This window comes from Taeniopygia guttata, chromosome 13 (genome assembly GCF_048771995.1).
Source record: "Taeniopygia guttata chromosome 13, bTaeGut7.mat, whole genome shotgun sequence".
NCBI classification, from domain to species: Eukaryota; Metazoa; Chordata; class Aves; order Passeriformes; family Estrildidae; genus Taeniopygia; species Taeniopygia guttata.
The window spans coordinates 6,254,260-6,273,931 of record NC_133038.1 but is presented as its reverse complement, the minus strand read 5'-3'; the positions used below and the strand labels follow the sequence as shown (position 1 = coordinate 6,273,931).

General features: G+C 44.5%; 1 protein-coding gene across 12 annotated transcripts in view; it reads right to left on the bottom strand.

Moving 5' to 3' along the window:
- The window catches only part of SGCD (sarcoglycan delta), a 308,895-nt gene that overhangs the window by 110,573 nt on the left and 178,650 nt on the right, over nt 1–19,672 (bottom strand). For 8 of the 12 annotated variants that reach the window (XM_072935307.1, XM_072935308.1, XM_002198133.7 and 5 more), the window contains one exon: nt 17,798–17,983. In XM_072935307.1, the coding sequence (XP_072791408.1) occupies nt 17,798–17,983 (186 nt within the window). The remainder of the gene's footprint in view (nt 1–17,797; nt 17,984–19,672) is intronic. The other 4 variants (XM_072935312.1, XM_072935311.1, XM_072935313.1 and 1 more) reach the window with 1 other exon arrangement.

Sequence of the window (19,672 nt, the reverse complement as noted above, 5' to 3'; positions counted from 1 at the left end):
TTATTTTTATCAACAGGAGACAGGTAAACTGGCTCTATGGAAATCTTCCTTGACATGGGCACTGAGTAGGTGACTCAGCCCACCTCCATTACAAATCCACTCGTGGGAGATGTTTGTGTACAGTGGCAAACTCCCTGATTTTCCAATCTAGAACAGAGTGTGTATTAGTGCTGTAAAAGCTGGCAGTCACCAAGCTTTCCTTGTGTGCTCTACTACCTTTAGGCAGGGCTGGACCATCAACTGGTTTCCTTGAATGAAGATATTGGTCAAATCTCTAAGTGGTATCCTTCAAAAATAAAGCCTTGCAGTGCCACAGTGCCACAATGGCCAATCTCATCCCTGAAGGCTGTTCAGCCACATTCCACAGCCCTGCAGAACCCCCGGGATTGAGCTCCTGGAGAGCTGGACGAGGCTGAAGGGACACAAGGGCATGTCCCACCTGGAGGGCACCTGCAGAATGCAGATACTGAGGCACAGGATGGTTCTCTCCAGGCATCACAGTGGGGATTTTCTGCACTGCTCAGAGCAAAGGAAGCCTCTCAAGCTCTCCCACACTTCTTGCCAGCTCTTTCCTTGTATACAGCACCACAGCTCAAAACCTGCAGCAGCCTGAATGCTGAAAATTGTATGGACAGGAAGGGTTCAAAACTGGCAATTGGATCTAGTCTGCAAGTATGCATTTAATCTTGGAAACATTAGCTGGATTGAACCTGACTGTTGAAGAGTTATTCTCCCCTGCTTGACTGGAAGGTCACAGACATCCCTGATATTAACAGCCTGGCAGAAGTCAAGGCTCCGTGTGGATGGACTGTTCTCTCCCCATTCCTCATCTGCCCAGAACTTGCTGCTCCACTTGCTCAGCAAGTGGGCACTTTGAATAATGTGGGAAAACACCACTTATGTATTCGTAGGGCTCCTCTGTCTCACTGCTGCAGTACTGCCAACTTTCCTTCAGGACAGAATTTTATTCTGCACCTATTTTTCTTAATCTGAAGCTCTGTTTAAAAGGTCTGCTCTACAAAATGATAGTTCTGGTGCTCACTGCTCTGCTCTAATAGAAGCTACATTTACTTCATTTCAGTGGGAGTGAGATTGCTTCTCTTTGACTCGGTGGGAGGGAAACTTGTGTGATTTTTTTCAAGTCATTGCCTGAGCATGTGCACTGCAGCAGCTTCTCTTACATTAGGACCAGGCTAATAGGATTAACAAAGTGAGGCTGTAGGGCTCTTCCTTCCCCCATTATCCCCACCAAGGTCTTTCTTCTCTCCAGTGGCACCCACCAGGGATGAAGTGATGGAATGTGTGTGCGAAGTGCACGCTGCTGGCTGCATTTCTCAGCCTTTCTTCCTGCTCTACTCCCAACACAACTCCAGGCCCCACCAGCACCACGGAGGCTCTGGGACTTCAGAGCAAGAGGAAGCCCAAAGGCAGGTGCAGAGAGGCACATTTGGGAAATTCTCCTCCACAGACTGCACTGCAGCCCCTGCCTCAAGCCTGCACTGCTGACAATGCTCAGGACTGCTGCTGCTTTCCCCCAGTGTGATTCTGCACACTCCCACACACAGCGTGTGCAGCTCTCCCAGAGCGGGGAGCCAGCAGCCACCAGCAAATCCCACATTTCTGAGCATGCTTGTGAATGCTGCACTGGATTTCCCCCCTCAAGGAGCCACCTGCAAGGCTGAAAACCCAACTCTGCCCAGGGATCAGCCCCACCTGGAAGCCAGGCTTCCTTCTGCAAGGCACAGAGACTGTCCCTACATGGTACATTCATTTAAAACATTTGGAAAACACGATTAAAACTCCTTATTTCAGCTCACTGAGTGTGAAATACATGCATAATATCCAAGAAAATGACCAGAAGATAATTTTACTGCTATAATAGCCCATCTTACTATGTCCCTGAAGACACACTCCACAATCCAGCAAGCACAGCAGTATTCCAGTGGGTATCTCTGCATTGCTGCTTTAAAAAAAAAAAAAAAAAAAAGGAGTTTTGGCAGCTGCAGGACATGTGGCCACATTGCCTCCTGGCCATGCAGGGGCCTCCCTGGTGATGTGCAGACTCTCATGCATCAAGCCTTACTGAGCACAGCTGCTGCCAGCCCAAAATGCCTCCCAGCACCCCAAAGCACCCGGCCTGCTCAGACCCCCGTGGTCCCCCCGGGCTCCAGGTGAGGTCTCCCAGGCATGGCCTCGGGCTGAGCTGCCAAACTCACTGTCTGCAAGGGCAACAGGCTCTGCTCCAGCAGCTGTACATCCCCCTGTGTGCCCTGCTCTGCCTGGAGACCTGGGGCAATCAAATATTTAATGTATTGAGGGAGAGAACTCCCTGCTAGGAGGAAGAGCAATTAAAGACCTGCTGACTCATCAGATATCAAAGGGGAAGCGACACAGCAGGGATTAGAAACATTCTGGAGGAGCCAGACGTCTGCAACGCATTGAGCCAGGAATTCCCATTAACAGCATCCCAAACAAGCTGGGAACAATGTTTGCTTAAACTCCCCAGCGAGGAGCTGCATCACCAAGAGGGGAAAAACCAAAGGAAAAAGGGTATTTTGAAATTTATAAAGAATTCATCATTTATTTTGCAATAAAAATGTCAGAAGATGGCAGTGTTATGGTCCTGGATGCCTGCAAGCTGACTGTGCAGCCCGAGGAGCAAAGTGGGTATTTTGGAAAATATCCTTTCAGCTTTTTCTGCAAGCCAACTCTGCATGGGCATATGTTTTATTAGGGGGCCACTCCTGGTATTTCTGCTTGGCATTTTTTCCTGCATGTGCTGCTTGCTGGCCCTGAACCAAAGCCCTGGATAAAGGAAGGTGAGTGTGAGTCTGATCCAGGGACTGGATCTTCAGGTCACCTCTGATTTTGCCTGAGCAGAAGGCAGCGTGTGCAGCTGCTGAATCTGTGTGCTGATAATTCTCAGGGAAAAGGATCAGAAAGCAAAACTCAATTCTAATAAACTCATCCATGAATTAAGAAAAGCCAAACTGAAAATTAATATCCATGTGAGCAAGGCTGCTATGAGTACCCAGGTCCCATAAGTGCCTGTGTGAAGTGACTTGGAATTTTCTGTGATTCTCTGTCAGGAGACTTGAAAAATCTATGAAATTGAGAAGTTCCTAAAGCTGACAATGCTGAAGGGATTTCTACAACATAACTGCACATCCTTTCAGATAAACACATGGCACTGCTCACTGGTCAGCAGCACAGGACTGGGCAGGATCCAAACCTTTGTGATTACCAGACAGGTTTGGCACCTTCACTGCTGTAAAACCACACTGAGACCCAAGGAACTGCAGTCAGCACAGGACTGGTGCCTTACAGCTGACCAGCTGCTCCTTTGGGAAAACACCTTTGACATCACTGAACGTTTAGTTCTCCAAATGTCATAGCCAAAGACAAATAAACTTTCCCTCTGCAATGTCAAAAGTGCAATTTAAAAACCACCAGGGCTGGCCAAAGCTGCTGTTCCTCTCTGCTCCAGAATGTTCCTCTGCTTCCTTTTCCACAGACCTGCCTGCCTGGTGTCCTGCAAATATTCCCTCAAAATCACCCACCTGTAGAGACAACATCCTGATTTCTCTGCCTGAAGGTCACTCAAGTGAATCTGTGTCCCTCACTTGATGTGCTCAACTTGGCTAACCTTAAAGCAAAGTGCCCTTTAAGTGTGTATCACTTTAGCCCTAAAACACCTAATCATTAACAATTTAAAGCCAAAAGGAATTTAAGTGAGTTAGACATCCTGTAATAGGCCTTTTGACCAGGGCCATTAGGAACATTTTGGTTCAGTTCAGCCATAATTTATCATCCTGAATGGAATTTACCTGAAAGGCAAGCAGTGCCTTCAGCTCTTGGAGCTAGTGTCCTAAAAAAAAAATAGAAAAAAAGAAAAGGAGGAAAAGAAAAAAAAGGCAAAAAATCCATTAAGCTTTTATAATTCCTAAATACCTTAAGGTTATGAAAACCAGATAGCTTCCAGCTAGGCATTTACTGTGTCTGTAATAGCCAAAACCTATCCAAAATCTCCTGAGGCTAAATACTGTGGAGAGAGAGAAAAAAAGTAATCATTTTATATTCCAGTGCCTGGTAGGAGAAACCTGCTGAAAGAAGGTTAAAGCAGTGTAGAGTGGTTTACCTCACCAGTTAATTATCACAGCTTGGCCAGCTCCTCACCCAACAGGCAGCTTTGCTGATCAGGGCACCCACAAAAACAGCAGAGCCACCCTGGAACCTCTGCAGAGCATCCCCCGACACCAATGCACTCCTGGACAGAGATGGTAAATTAAGAAATGGGCACAGCTTAGCTATTAAACAGCAACAGGGCCATAAAATAAGACTTTTCAGCAACTATATGTGATTTTTAGGCTGGTGTCAACTTACAGCGATGCTCCAGTTATTCTGTGGAATAGAAAGTCTGACAGCCTCTATAAACATGGCTCATTTTTATATGGGAAATGTATAAAAATGCTGATGCATTGTACTGTTGTATATAAACATGAAAAATAGCAAAGGTAAGCCAGAAAAGGTTCAAGTCCTTCAGAATTTAATAGAAAAAAATATCCAGCCATCTTTTTGAGTGATTACAGAAAAATAATATCCCTATCAAAGAACTGTGAAAGATAACAGAAATCTGCTGGGATGGACATGTTCTCTGCTTAATTTAGTAGATTTTGAATGTCATTTCTACCAAACTGTAGTCACTCCATTATTCTTCAGTTTTAAAGATTTTTTTTCCTATATAGACAAGTATGGAAAGGCTATGAAATACCTGAAATATTTCTCCAAGTATCAGAATATAAAAATACCACATTCTCACCTTACACTGCTAATACTGACATGTATTGCTTCGCCCTCCTACCCACAACAGAAAAACAGCATGGCACCAGATTTCTTTACCACTTCACTCCAACTGCAGGTGCCTGGGTAGAGCTGGGCTGGCAGGCCTCAGCACAGGAAAGAGATTGTATTGAACAGAGAGGTCCATTCCTTTGATTATAACAGGATGATGCTGAATGCCTGACTTGGCATGGATGTGAATGACTTTTAGTGGAACTAAGGTCAAGAAAGATGGGAACTTATTAAAAATAAGTACATCAGAGGAAGGGAATATGTATGCTCTGAGACTGCCTCTGACTGCAGGTTTAAGAAATATCAAATTCACTCATTAAAACTCAAAGGAGACACGTCTGATTGGACTCCTCAACCACAGAATGAAAATGGAGGGGCAGAAAAACTGTTTGAGTGCGACCCCTCACACTCATTGTGAGTAATGAAGACAACATCACATCCATCGAGGTCATCTGTCCCTCATCCTCATGGCACAGACACCGGCTACTGCCACGTGCCTGCACAAAATGCAGGCAACAGCTCTGCTTCTACTTCCCAACTTTTGAAAGGATTTTCACAGGGAGCTGGCAGCTTTGGTAAGCAATTAGTGTATATTACTAAGACACTTTGCAGGGTTTCTAGAAGCCAGAAGGAGCCACGCTGGGAGATCTGCTTTCTGCCCTAAATATAGCAGCGTAAGAAATGAAATGCGAGTGCCAGATTTCAGTGGGATTTCCCAGGGTGAAATGCAGTGCACACATGGCTCATTAGAGACCTTAAAACAGAAACAAGAGCTACAGATTGCACCAGTGTATTCCCTTCCCAGTGCTGCTGCTGAAAATGTTTTGGATGGATGGTGGGCATTTCCCCACCATGGATCTCATCATCTCTCCACGCCGGCTCTCAGTGAGCAGTTCAGCCAACATGAGCATCAGGGAGAACTGTGACTGAGCAGAGAGTCCAGCCTTTTAACTTCACATTTCTTACTGGATGGATTCATTTCAAGAATAGGAAAACATGCAGTGAGGAAAAAAAAAGAGAAATGTGCAAAACTGATTAGTTTACTCTCATTTACAGGGGTGTAATTGTCCACCATTTCCAGGTTCCTCTGCCATGTTTCCAAAACTGGAAGCCTGTTTCTGCAAGACTTCATAGCATGGATTTGTATTATTTTTTTCCAGATATTTCTGTCTGCAGAGCTCTCTTGGGCTTTGTATATGTTCTGTACTGCATAAATCCTCACAGTATCTATGTATTTGTTTTAAACTGACAAACTTAATAGGTGAGTGAAACCCATTTAACGTGTCACCCTGCAGATTATTGCCAACCCAGAGCAACAGTCTCATCTATTGCCTATGAGGGAGGAAAAAAACCTCCAAACCAGGACAGACTCTTCTTTGCAATTGCCCAGACACTGTCCATATTTCAAAGTTTAATCCCTGTCCTTTGCAGTTGTCTTCTGGAGCTCTATGCTACCAGCCTGTTCTTCCCTCACTTGTAACTGTACAACCCCAACTTGATGCCACCCATTTACATCCCTGCAAGAGGAGAACTGAGTCGTGCAACAACTGACTGGCCACTCCATGTCTGTTTAGCAGAATTTACAAGCAAAACTGGAATTCACTGCCTTCCCACCCCAGGTTCTGACCCCACCTACAGCACAGATTTCTGCCCTCAAGTTGGAAGCTGTTCCCTTGTGCAGTTTGCTCCTGCAGGGAAATCTTTCAATGCCATTTTTGTGAGTGCAAATTTGTTATGAGCTGCCCTGGCTGGCAGCTGGGAGGATGGAAAGTGACCACAGTGGTGGTGGGACAAGAGCTGAGGATGCCCCAGCTCCTGACGTGGCAAGAACAAAAGGGTCTTTACTGGCCTCAGCCTTCCTATATTGTTATTTCAACCCTGAATATGTAAAAGCTCCTCATTTCTCAGCTCAATATAAAAAGGACTGACAAGGCAAACTGTTCTGCACAAAAGCTTCCTATTAGAAAAAAGGTGTAATGGCAGTAAATGTAGCTCCACTGGGAAGAAGAAAAGAATTAAACACATCAGCTTTCTAACATTCAGTCTGCTTCTTGGGCAAAGCACAAGGCTGAATCCTTTATCATACCAACAAAGACAAATATCTTTGGTCAATAGGAAACTTCAAATAAAGATGAAATTTGCCTTTCAATCTATACCTGCTGGTGAAGTGAATTGTTCTCCCTTCTAGACAAAGGAGTTTTCTAAATCCACCTGGTATTTCCACAACTCAGCCATCAGCTGCTCAGGCTGAATTTCCTCCCCTTCACAAGGCTCAAGGCATTGCTGCAAGCCTTCCACCAGTCTCTGCTGATGACATCTCCCTGTAAATAAGTGCTTGATTCAGAAGTGGTTTGTGTAACTAGCACAAATATGTAACTAGAAGGAGTTCCCTTTCTACTATACTAGAGAAAATAAAGACTATAAAAGGCATTTGATTTCCCCATTTCCTAGAACAAAATTCTCTAATGTCTTGTTTTGAAAGATTAATATTTGTTGTCAGAAACAATACCACCCTATTAAATAATCTGAATCAAAATCAGCACCTACACACGTCTATATGACTTGCACCTACACGAAATACAAGTACCTCAGGACTCTGCATAAAGAATTAAAACATTTTTTTCCTTATTATTGAAATGAAGAGGTGTACTTTTCTAAGCATGTTTGCTTGCTAAGAAGTTAAGAGAGGCAGGTCACAAATGTTTTCATGTGTTTACCTGCAGATGCAACTTCAAACAAAAAGACAAACAACGATGCTCCCGTTTCTGACATCACCCACAGCCATCTCAGAGATCACTCTAACAGATTTCAGTCCATCTAGAGATTTTCTGTATCTCTGTGTAAATTAAAGAGAACCTTAAGGAAAATAAAGAGCAGAAATCAGATGCACATTGCTGCTCACCTGTGTGATACCAGGCATTAATGAACAAGGTGAGAACACAGGAAAGCAGAACACTCTGATGTTTCCCAACTTTGGTGTTTCAGTGGAAAGAATAACCAGCAGAATATGGCCATGTTTGCTGCTACAACATACAAACTTTTATTTATGTCAGGCCTGTTTTCAGACCCACAACACAAGGAGGGCTTTAACAGCACCAAAGGGTGCAAGCAGAGAAGTCACTGCCAGGAGCTGCACGGAAATGCTGATAGTTGTAATTAGGCAGAATTTAATTCATGGAAGTGCTGCTTGAGTGGAGGTGGTGGCTTTATCATGAGGTGACAGGCTCCTCTCCCCAGACAGGAGACCCTCAGGCACACCACAGCCCCCAGTACCACTGACCTGGGCACCACAACCCTGGGCAGAGCAGGGCTGGTTCCAAATGCCTGTGCCAGGGATGGGTGGTTATAAAATGCCACCCCTGCTCTAGGGACACACTCCATGTGCCAGGATGCCCAGGGAATGGAGATGCTATGAGAAGGATACACTTTTTGCAGCATCAAAAACTGAGGCTCACACAGGTGGAGATGCAGGAAAATGTCCAAGATGTTCCTAACCCCAAAAGCTCTCCTGCTGATTAGCACTGCACACCTCCAGCTGAGAGAACGCCTCTCCTGGGTTTCATAGGACACACTGAGCCAAAAAGGTTTCACCAAAAATAAGCAAAATACTACCGGATGTAAAAAAAGTGTAGAAAAGCAGAACCACCATTTAGGCAGAAGATGTGCACCTGCACCCCTGTGTCTGTCAGCACAGCAGCTCAGGAATATGGGCTGTGCCTTGGATTTCTCGTCAGCGCACCACAAACCAGCCTTTGCAGTAATGAAACTTTAATTTTAGCTGGTTAGCCCACACTGAAGAATCATTTGTGAGGACCCTCAGTCACCTTAATTGCGCAAGGATAAAATAATTTTCAGGGACCCTATGTGTGGGAGTGAACTTTTCAGGTTTGAGGTTTTTTTTTTTTTCCTTTTCTTGTGGTGGGATGGAAACTCAAAGCACTTCAATTAGAAGCAATTACTAGAGATGTAGAGGCTTCTCTGAGGTTAAGCTGCCCTTCATTTTCCCAAGAGAAGCCTTTAATTAAATGCAAATAATCACAAATTTCATATAGAAAATTGCCATAATTTCTCTTTTACTTCCTGGATCTCATTTAGAAAGGATAGAGGTGGGCAGTAGCACTGAGTGGACGCAAAGTAATGAGAACTCAAGAGGTTAAGGCTGAATTACCTGCGTGAATCTATTCCTCTTCTCTAAGTCTGGCTGCAACCACATCATTTCAGTGCTAATAGGCTGTCCTTCATGCAAGTGCACTGGAGTGCAGTCCCTCAGAAACAGGCCAAAATACAAATAATTACCTCAGTCCATCTTGCTGCTGGCCATGGCAGCGGAGGCAGGATGGGTTCAGGGGAAGATGCAATTGAAGTGGAAATGGCCAGAACTAAAACTCAAGCTATGATGAATTTGAGTGATATATTCAAGCTCATCTCCACTGCAGAGCTCTGGAAGAACAGGCACAGGAAATGGCAGCACGTATTTTAAATGCATCTATCAAATGAGGCATGGGAGTGGAGAAGAGCTAATAGAGGGATAATATTTCCCCCCCTGAGGAGGGGAGAGACAGACTCTGCACAGACTCCGCAGTTCTGGCCTCAAACCCCTCAGTCATCACAGCAGAAGACACTTGCAGAAGGTAAAAAAGTAAATGCACAACTGTGGGAAGAATAGGGCACTTCTCTTTTACCTTTTTTTAGCCAAACACAAGCTCATCCCACTGAACAGGCAGGACCCAGCTCCACACAAAGCACAGGAAGATTTCTGCTCCTCAGTATTTCAGACTCTCCTCAGCCATTTACAGTTCTAAGAGAAAGCCACCTCCCTTCCTTTTCTTTCCATGGTTATGCTCCAACAGCAGGGGCTCAGAATGCCAGGAAAGGTTTTCTGAAAAGCTGATAAAGCTGATGGCTTTGCAGTTCCAGGACAAGAGGAAGGAGGCATGGAGGCTACTCCAAGCAGCACCTCAGCCTGAAGGCAACCATGCACAACAGGAGCTTCAGAGGAACTGTATTTTTGTTCCAGCAGTGGCTGCTAGGTTTTGAAAGCCTGGAAGGCCATTGCTCTCTGCTGTGCAGAGAGTTCAGCAGGGATGTTGGGAAGCTTAGAAAGAAAAAGAAGAGCTCAAGGAACAAGAGAAGCAGCAGCAGAAAACTGACTCTATGGCTCAGCATGGCACGTCACTTCTGTGTGGATTCCCAAATTAAATCATTTCTCCTCCTGCACTCTGAGAATATGGGGAAGGATCAGGTTGTAAGCTATTCAGAGAACTAACTGATTATCGACATTTTAGCAGCGAGCTTGTTTTTGTTCTTTTGCACATCTATAATAATACCTTTTACATGTTCTCTAAGAGACAAATCTCTCTCCGCTTCAGAACTGCTAGTCTGAAGATCTTTTGTTGGCACTGAGATGAATGCTAATATGAAATATCTTATTTCTTCAGATGAAAGAAGCTGAGAACAATCTCCTCTGGAGGGAGGTGGCAGGAGGGAGGATCTGGGATCAAAAGTTTATGACTCACTCCCTGCACAGCCCACCCATGCCCTCCTGGCTATTCCACCTCACACTGAGCAGCTCCTCCTGGGTGTTAACCCTTCCCATCGTGTTCCCCCCACCACAGCAGGGTCCTGGGGCACCAGCAGACAGGCAGAAATGCCTGGAAATGAAGGGTTATTCCAAAACCCAAATGCTCAACCTCCCATTGCAAACCACCCAAATCCCTGCCACTCTCCTCCCTTCCCCATCTATTTGTATCCCTTTGTTCTTGGAGACATCAAACAAAGCCATCATGTATTTTTAATGCCATCAGGTATTTTCCTGCTGTAGATAAACACAAGACCAGTTTCTGAGTCTCAGCATGGCCCACACAGCAAGTCTGGCAGATGGTGGCTTCCTGCACACATGCACTGAACTGCAGGTGTGAGGAGACGGGAATCGCTGAGTTCCCTCCAAATCAGACATGCTAATAACCAAGGGATGTGTCCCGGAGTATCTGCACATCAGGGCTAAACTCTCTGGTGTCCAGTAGGAAAACAGCACCAATAAAACATTTCTCTGCTGTGGGGACATTTATAACATCTTTCCCTCCTGGAGAGCAGTAAGTACAGAATTTATGCAGCAGCTTCTTTCACAGTAGAGATACCAATAAATAAAACTTCTTTGTTCTGCCTCTGAAAAATGCAGTGACTAAACATGTCTGAGATATTTGTTTCTCCTGGATGCATAGTTCTGCTCAGATGACTTGAGTAGGAACATAGCTCAGAAACATCTGAGAACTGAGAGCTGGAATCCTGTCCGTCAAGATGGAAGCACAGTCACATAAACCTCAGTGCCTTGTAAAACCCAACACAGAATATTTGAGGCAAAAGGGCAACCTGCCATCCTAATGCTCTGTATCCCACAGACTGCCTTGAGCAATTGTCAAAGAAAAAACCCACAGAGTTACCGAAGTGATTGCAGTGCAGCACATGCAGCTTGGGTTAGTGGCACGAGTAGAAGACTTATTATTTCACTATTCCTTTTGCTCCCACAGCATAATCTGTCAGCATATCCAATGCCATGGCAGGCCTCTAAAAACTCAATGGTTCAGCAGAGAGTAGAGACAGAGAGGTAAAAATATGGGGACCTTTCATCACTTGTCGGTAACAAGGATGAAGAAAGCCTTATGTGCTTGCACTGCCTGAGAAAATGTGGTTATTAGGATAATAAAAAAGAAATATTATGAGAGACCAATGTTTCAAAGGTGTAACACTAGAAGAGACTGATGCACTTTAACTCAACAAGTCACCACTACCAAATCCTTGATGCCCTGGGGGATGCAGCAATGAAGGGGTCAAACTTTAAATAGCTTCACACAACATCCTATTTAAACTGACTATATTATTCTAAACTCCAAATGAGTGAAGGCAAAAAGTACTATATGTATCTTTAAAAAAGATAAGTAATCCCAGTTGCTTTTCATGCAGAAACAGAAGCCCTCCAGGAATGAAATTCAGGTGTCTAATAAAGAGTAAAAGAAAAGCATAGCACATTTTATCCTCAACATAGAGGAAAGAAATTAGAAGTTGCTGTAAAAAAACCTGCAAATAAAAAGCATTACAGTGAAGAGCTTGATCCACTGATATCAGTGCCAAGATTCCTGCTAAATTCCAGCCAGGAAGGTTTTCACCCATAGGAACTTCTTCACTTAATAGTACAATCACTCACAGCACTGCTGGTGTTGTCAGGCCACTACAAGATTAACATCTTTATATCAGAAGATGCAGTCCATGTGAATGAGGAAAGGAGGGAAACACACAAAGCTCTTGGGTCGTGCATGCAGTCTCAGAACAATTACTTGTTCTACAGAAAGAGCAACAAGAATTAGGATGAGAAAGTGTACAATTCTGTAATGTGTGTGTGTGCAAGGGGGAGAGGGAAGAAAAAGAATTTCACTCTTTCCTCAATAAGGATACAGTACCATTAATTCTAACTCCAGCCAAATTTAGCTGACTGATGACAGCTGCACCAGCAGAAGCTGAAAGCTGATCAGAGTTCCTTCCCATGTTTGCCTTACCATTGCACCTAAGAAACCCCAGAGAAATCATGAAAAGGGAACATAAACAGAACAGTCATTTTCTTCTGAGCCAATCTCTGATTAAAAAAAAAAGAAAAAACCAGAACAAAGTCTATTCCTCTAAATCATTAATAGAAGAATCCTGCCAGCTAGGGCAATGAGCTTTCCTAACTCTAATCCATCTTTACTGCTGTGTTATTACCCCACTGTTTTCCTCTAATTGAAATGTGGCAGGTAGTTTACACACAAGAGGGAGTGATTGTATTGGAAATAACTGTTCATAACCAAATTTTAAAAGCTCAGTTTTCCTAGCAACTTTTAATAAAGAAAGCAAGATAATAATGATATTTAGCATTTGTGCTATCCAGAGTAGCATTTTGTCTCTCTAAATTGCCAACATTTCATTCAACGTTGCTAAACCAGACCCTTCAGCTATGAATGCAGCCTGAGGCAAAAAAAAAAAAAAAAAAAAAAAAAAAAAACCAAAAAAAAAAAAAACCACAAAAAAAACAAAAGGGGGAAAAACTGAACAATTGAAGTAATTTGTTCCTGTTCCATTAAAATAATAAAGCGTGGCTGAACTTCATGCTAAAGGGTGCAAACCTCATGTGGTTATGGAAGGAGAACCCAGAGGTGGCAGGGCTGTGGTCAGGGACCCCCAGGCTGAGTCTGACAGGCCAGGAGGGGAAGAGCCCCCCTGTCTGTGCCCCAGGGAAGGTGGAAGAAAGGGGTCACTGCCTGCCCATTCCCCACTGCATCCCCGTGGAGCTGCACACACAGATGGCACAAGCAGCCTGCACAGGCCTGGAAGCAGCACATGCAGTCACAGAATTATTTAGGTCAGAAAAGACCTCTGAGATCATTGAGTCCAACCACTAACCCAGCACTGCCAAGTGCAGTCTAAGCCCTGTCCCTGACTAGCACAGCTGCACATCTGTAAACATCTCCAGGGATGGTGCTCTCCCAGTCTGGAGGAACATGTTAAGTTTGGCTCATGGAGGCACTCCATTGCAGAATATTTTATTTACAAAACTAATCTGAAGCCTTTCCTTTGGATGATTCTTAGAAGACAGCTCTCCAGGAATTTCATGCCTTGCAGATTGATTGGGGGAAAATATTATTATTTTCTATTTATTACAGTTTAAAGTCTAGTAGAGCCTGCCAGTATGTAAGACTATATATGCAAACAGCTCCTTCTCCAAAACAATACAATCCATAACAAGCAACAGGAGCTGTGGACAGAAACACGGGGAAGAGCAAAGGAAAAGCAAAGGGTCCTGTGTGGTTTGATGGGCAGACAAGTAGGTGGGTGTTTGGTATTTCAATGCAGCCACAACAGGACACAGTCCTCATCTCTCCTGTCTGAAGCTCAGCCTGCTGCCTAACAGGCTATAAAGGGGCACTAATGGACAGTGCTTCAGACTCCTAACAGCATTTAAAATACCAGGCATTGTGTGCTACCCTTGTGGAAAGAGGTCAGTGCACTGTCATTGCCCATTATCAGAGCTTTCTAGCTTTGGAATGCTTAAAATAAGGATATTGGTTTACTGTGTTTATGGAAGCACATCTTTTCTTGTAATATTCACAAACTAATACAACAGGAAGCTTTTTAAAAAAATGCTTTAAGCTCACTAGTAAGAGGTGAAATAGAGATCCCCAGCACATCATTGGTGTGCAGCATAAAATATCCACATGCCAATATGCAGAGTCACAGGCAATGCTGCTGCTGAAGAGCTGCATCACTGGCTGCTAATGCAGGTGGACCAGGCTGTTAAGAGAAAGGCTGTTAAGAGCTCTCATTCCAGCTTCATAATTCAGTTGGGACCTACAGACCCATGCAGGGGCTGTGCCCACCTCAGCCAAGCTCTGTGCGGCTCAAGGTTGAGCCTGCCCCAGCTGGAGGTTTAGAGCAGCACAGCTGGAGGTTTAGACTGCCACAGCTGGAGATTATGATCACCACAGCTGGAGGCTGAGCCCACCACAGCTGCAGGTGAGCCCTGTGCCACACTGCTGTGACTGCAGGATGCAGCCGTGGCTGTGTGAGACCTGCAGACAGAGTGGCTCAGTCACACACACAACCCACGGGCATTAACATCGCTTCCCCAAGCCCAGTATGTGCAAACCACAGACTTAATACCACTCTTGTCCAAGATCTGAATGAAGCAGGGCACTCTCTAAGTACCAGCAGCAAGTTCAGTGCTGGATGTGCTGAGTGGTGGTTTCTACCTCAATTAGGTTAGGCCACCTTCAGGGTACATTTGGATTTCAACCAAATTGGTGGCTTTGCTCCAGATTCATTCCGTGGTTTGCCTTAAAAATCCAAGCAAGGTTTAAAGGCAACAGCCTGCCCAGAGCTTCCTGCAGCCCCAGAGCAGCTCAGCCCTGATGTAAATGAACACAGCAAATGGACCTGGCTATGGGAACCAGGGCAGGCAGGTGATATTTGAGGTCCCCTCTAGGCCTGTTTTTTTATACAGCTTGTGCTGGATGAAGGCCTTTAAAACAAATCAAGTATCAAACAGTACATGAGAAATGAATGTGCCAGAGGACAGAGCAGACAGGGACCAGCTGTCCCCACACAGGTGTGACACTGCTTTGACAGCCCTGTGCAAGAGGCAATAGCCACACAGACATTAAAATAAAACCAAAACCTAGAATAAATTAGTGATGCTTGCTTGTTAAAAGCCACTGATTGGAAGTTTATGGCTTGATTTCATAGGAGTTATCTCCAGAAGCACAAGCAGGAGGGCAGGCAGAGAAAGGGAGATCAGGGCTGGGCAAGGAAGTGGAGAGGATGGATACTGCTACAGCAAGCATGAGGTGTTTTTTTATCCTGAGATTGTCTTGCTTCATCTCCTTCTGCCTTCTCCACTCTCCACTCCCCACTATCAGCATTTAAAACACCCCTGAGTTTTCCTGAGCAGGTTTGCTGTGCTCATTAAAATACTGTGAGCACTTATTGGCTATAATGAGCATCATTAAATTCTGGTAGGCGCCAGGACTGTTCTGTGGAGTTGAACAGACTCAGGTTCTGGAAGGAGAGCTCAGGGCCAGGAAGATGCTAGAAATACTACATTTTCCAGAAGAACAGAAACATAGACCTTCCTCTCCTTTCTGTTCTGCAAGCACTGGGCTAACTCAGACCTGCTAAGCAGCAGCTATTGCTTACTGACTACTCAGATCACTCCTCTGCCCCAGAAGGTCTCTCAGCTCCTCTTATCAGAATAGGAGCAAATTAAAGATTCTTCCATATTTGCATCTGCTCATTTGATAATTTTCCTATGTTTGTTATTTAGAGAGAAAAGTCTGCCTCTAAAAACTCACTTAGCCAAGTGGATTTCTCAGCCTCAGGGAATGGTGCAGGAGGGATTGCAGAGCAGCTGGCGAGGCTGCAGGAGCAGCAGGAGATCAGGAGATGAATGGGGGCATACTGGGGCAAGACTCACATTTTACATGCCCAGTTCTTGTATTTATTTCCAACTGGCTGTGCCAGAAACACTCACCCTAACTAGTGTGGCCATGCCTACAACCATAAAGCTGCTCCCACTGCAGGACTCAGCAGCACCACCTGTGTTTTTATCACCAAATGCTGTTCATCATCCACTAGCATTAGTAGATATGAATTAACTAAGCCATACACAAATATACTTTACCCTGGAATTATCCCCAGTAATCCGAGGGCAAGTAAGGAAACAGAATCAGACAAGGAATTGAAGATCAGTGCGTGCCTCCAAAAGCCAGTCTGTATCCTAGTGGGGGGACAGAGCTGCTGGAAATGGGAGGTTTCTGCACACATCCCTAGGAGATGGCACTTCAGCACCTGGCCTGCAAAGTGCAGTGCATCGTGAGAGGGCAGTGATGGAGAAGGAGCAGAGATGTTCACCTGACTTCCCAAGCACTCTGTAGAGAGCTGACTGACCACCACCAATTAGCAAAATGCATGGGACTGAAGTTATGTAATTAGAAAGAAATAAAGCTTTATTCCTGAAAAGTGATAATTTGAAATCCTTTCATTTTGTTCTCGGGTTGATACCCACAGCACTGCCTGTATGTTGAACAATCAACTCCTCCACCACTTCAGAAACACCTATTTCTCAACTCCATTAATCTGAAGAACATAGTTCAGCATGAAATGGGTATCAAAACAGCATCCATTTCATAAGATTAAACAACTGGTCTGGTTAAGCATTAATTGCTCCACTTTGGCCACTCTTTGCCTGCTCACAGGAGCTTTTTGTGGATTACTGCTTTATAATTGCTCACTCCCTATGCACACAGGCACTGCAATCTTCTGCACACCTTGACAGCAACCTGGTTAGAGAAAATGAACACTGCACGTTCCCCTGACACAGCGTTTTATCTGCTGGGTACAGAGAGCCAGAGGTTGTTTATTCAACTTCTCATGGCCAATTAATGCCATAATGCTGGCCACAGCTGTTTGGGACTGCACAAGACCAAAGCAGAGAAGGAAGTGCCAAAAAGACTTCAAACATGCTGCTCATATCAGAGCCTGGCTGGGAAGGTCCTTGAAAGTTGTCTAGGGAAGAGTAGCTTTACAAATCCCTCAGGAAGTAAAACGAGGATTAAAGCATCAGACTTGGCTCTTCCTGAAGACTTAAACAATCTTAAAATGAATAATCTCATCTGAACAAGGTGGCAATGACTACTTTGAAGAAGAGGTGACTCCTAACTTCATTTTCACTCTGCATAGTCAAATTATCTAGTGAAGAACAAGGATCTGCCATATATAAAGGCTCACAAGCCCTGGAAGTGGAAAGCTAACCCTGGCCAGGGAGTCTGTGCAGTGAAGGGGAGCTGCTCCAGGACTGATGTGCACCAAGCACAGCAATACAAGGATAAGGACATGCTCCACCTAAGTACCACAGCCAGGGAGATACCCTGTAAATTTTATTTTATTTCATGAAGCTTCCAGATCAACACCACCATGAATTTTACCAAAGGAAAAAAAAAAAAAAAAAAAAAAAAAAAAAAATCAAGATTCTTGTCTTCCTGGTCACAGAGAAAAGCAGAAAAAGTCTAAGAGAACAGCTCAAACCCATTCCACATCCAAGTTCAAAATAAACAATTCCACTAATTTTAAAACACTTTATAATTAAAAAGTTGGGATGAGTGGTGTGTATTGTTTACATAAATACATGTTATATATACATATACAGCAGATAAGAGGAACATGATTTGCAGTGCTGAGCTGATTCCTAAGCTTGGAAATCCAGCAGAAAGAGAGGATCATTGTGTAAATGTGCTCCTCTCTCAAAAAGCACTGTCCATGGCAATGAAACACCCAATTATTGAAGCTGTATCTGAAGTCATGCTCAGAAGAAAGACCAGCACCCACCCTCATCTTCCCCAGACCTTCCAGGGTAACCCCTACTTACAATTGTGAAGTTCATAACCTTCAGAATCCAGATGGTCATAGCAAGGTTCACCAGGATTAAAATCATTAGGAGCAGCACAAAGAAATAGAGGCACCTCTTCCTCCAGCCATAAATCCCCACTTTGTATACCTGGGGTCCTTCTGAGGTCTGCATGGTGCTCCGGTGCGGGTACTGTTCCTGAGGCATCTGAAACGACCACAAAGAGACAACCACGTGTATTCAGGGCCAGGAGAAAGCCAGGCATAAAAACTGCTTCTGTCTCTGCCTCTTGGAGGGTTTGGGGTTTTTTTCAGAGTTTACCAGCTGGGCAGCAGCTCTTTGGATACCTTGGTTGTTTTTCCTTCTGCCTGGTGTGCGCAGTAACAGACCAAGAGAGAATCTGATGTGTTAAATGTGTATGAATGCACTTATAAATACACGTAAGCACTCTGTCTAAAGGTATCCTATGGAAATCACTCTGGAGTGACTCTGCTCCCCGCCCCAGGTTTTGCAAGGCAGGCACTCCAGGGCCTCGAAGGATCCTGAGGGGAAAATTTCGCATGCGTTTGGTAAAAGCAGTTGAGTTCAGCAGTTTGTTTGGAAGATGCAATATGACTTCTCAGAGGTTTAGTTTAAAAAAAAAATAAAATATCATCGCAAGTAAAATCATTCCTTCCGACCAAAGACAAAAAGGCAAAGGGGAAATGTTTGCCTTTCTTCTTCCTGCACACCAATCTTGCTTACAAAAGTAACACTGAAGCAAAAGTCTCCAGCTGCCACATCCCCAACAATTATCCCAAGGTGGGAGGGAAAGGGAAAGGGAAAGGGAAAGGGAAAGGGAAAGGGAAAGGGAAAGGGAAGGGAAGGGAAGGGAAGGGAAGGGAAGGGAAGGGAAGGGAAGGGAAGGGAAGGGAAGGGAAGGGAAGGGAAGGGAAGGGAAGGGAAGGGAAGGGAAGGGAAGGGAAGGGAAGGGAAGGGAAGGGAAGGGAAGGGAAGGGAAGGGAAGGGAAGGGAAGGGAAGGGAAGGGAAGGGAAGGGAAGGGAAGGGAAGGGAAGGGAAGGGAAGGGAAGGGAAGGGAAGGGAAGGGAAGGGAAGGGAAGGGAAGGGAAGGGAAGGGAAGGGAAGGGAAGGGAAGGGAAGGGAAGGGAAGGGAAGGGAAGGGAAGGGAAGGGATTCATGTTCTCACCCTCCATTTTCAGGTTGAGGAAAGCCACTTTCTCAGGCTTCCCCAGTGATCATTTTTTATATTTTCAGCTTATTTTGATGCACAGACTGAGGAGATCATCTCTAGTAACACAGAGTTTGCTGAATGTTTTGCATTTTAGACTCTAGACAGATAAGAAGCCACCAAACACGTTTTTTCAGTACGGAATCAACACCACAAGTGTCTTCCTCAGGGTTGCTGGCACTGATGTTTGTATGCAGTGAATTACAAAATTTACATCCCAGGAGGGAGCAGTGTGAGCTCCCCTGTGGGAGTGTGATGTGCATGTCTGGAATGAGGCAGTTTTAGGAATGAGATGCTGCTCAGGGACGGAAGCTGGGACACCAACAAACAGACGGATTTGGAGCAAAGCCGGTCTTTTTACACTGCCACAACCACGCCAACACATACAAACTTGAACAACAATAAATCACAGAGTTTCCACTACCTGGGGGAAATTATAACTGCAACTGTACAGTCAAGGATTTTATTGCCTAATATTTTAACAGGTTATCCTGGAGAGCACATTTTAAATGCAGCCTCTCCCTTGGAGAAAAAAATTAATAAATTACATTGCTAGCCCTCTCAAATCATGGAAAAGGTTTGACCAAGGAGAAATAATATGAAATACCCAGATAAAAATACCCCCTTATTGCAAAACTTGTTTATTCACTATATCTCTTTACTGCTG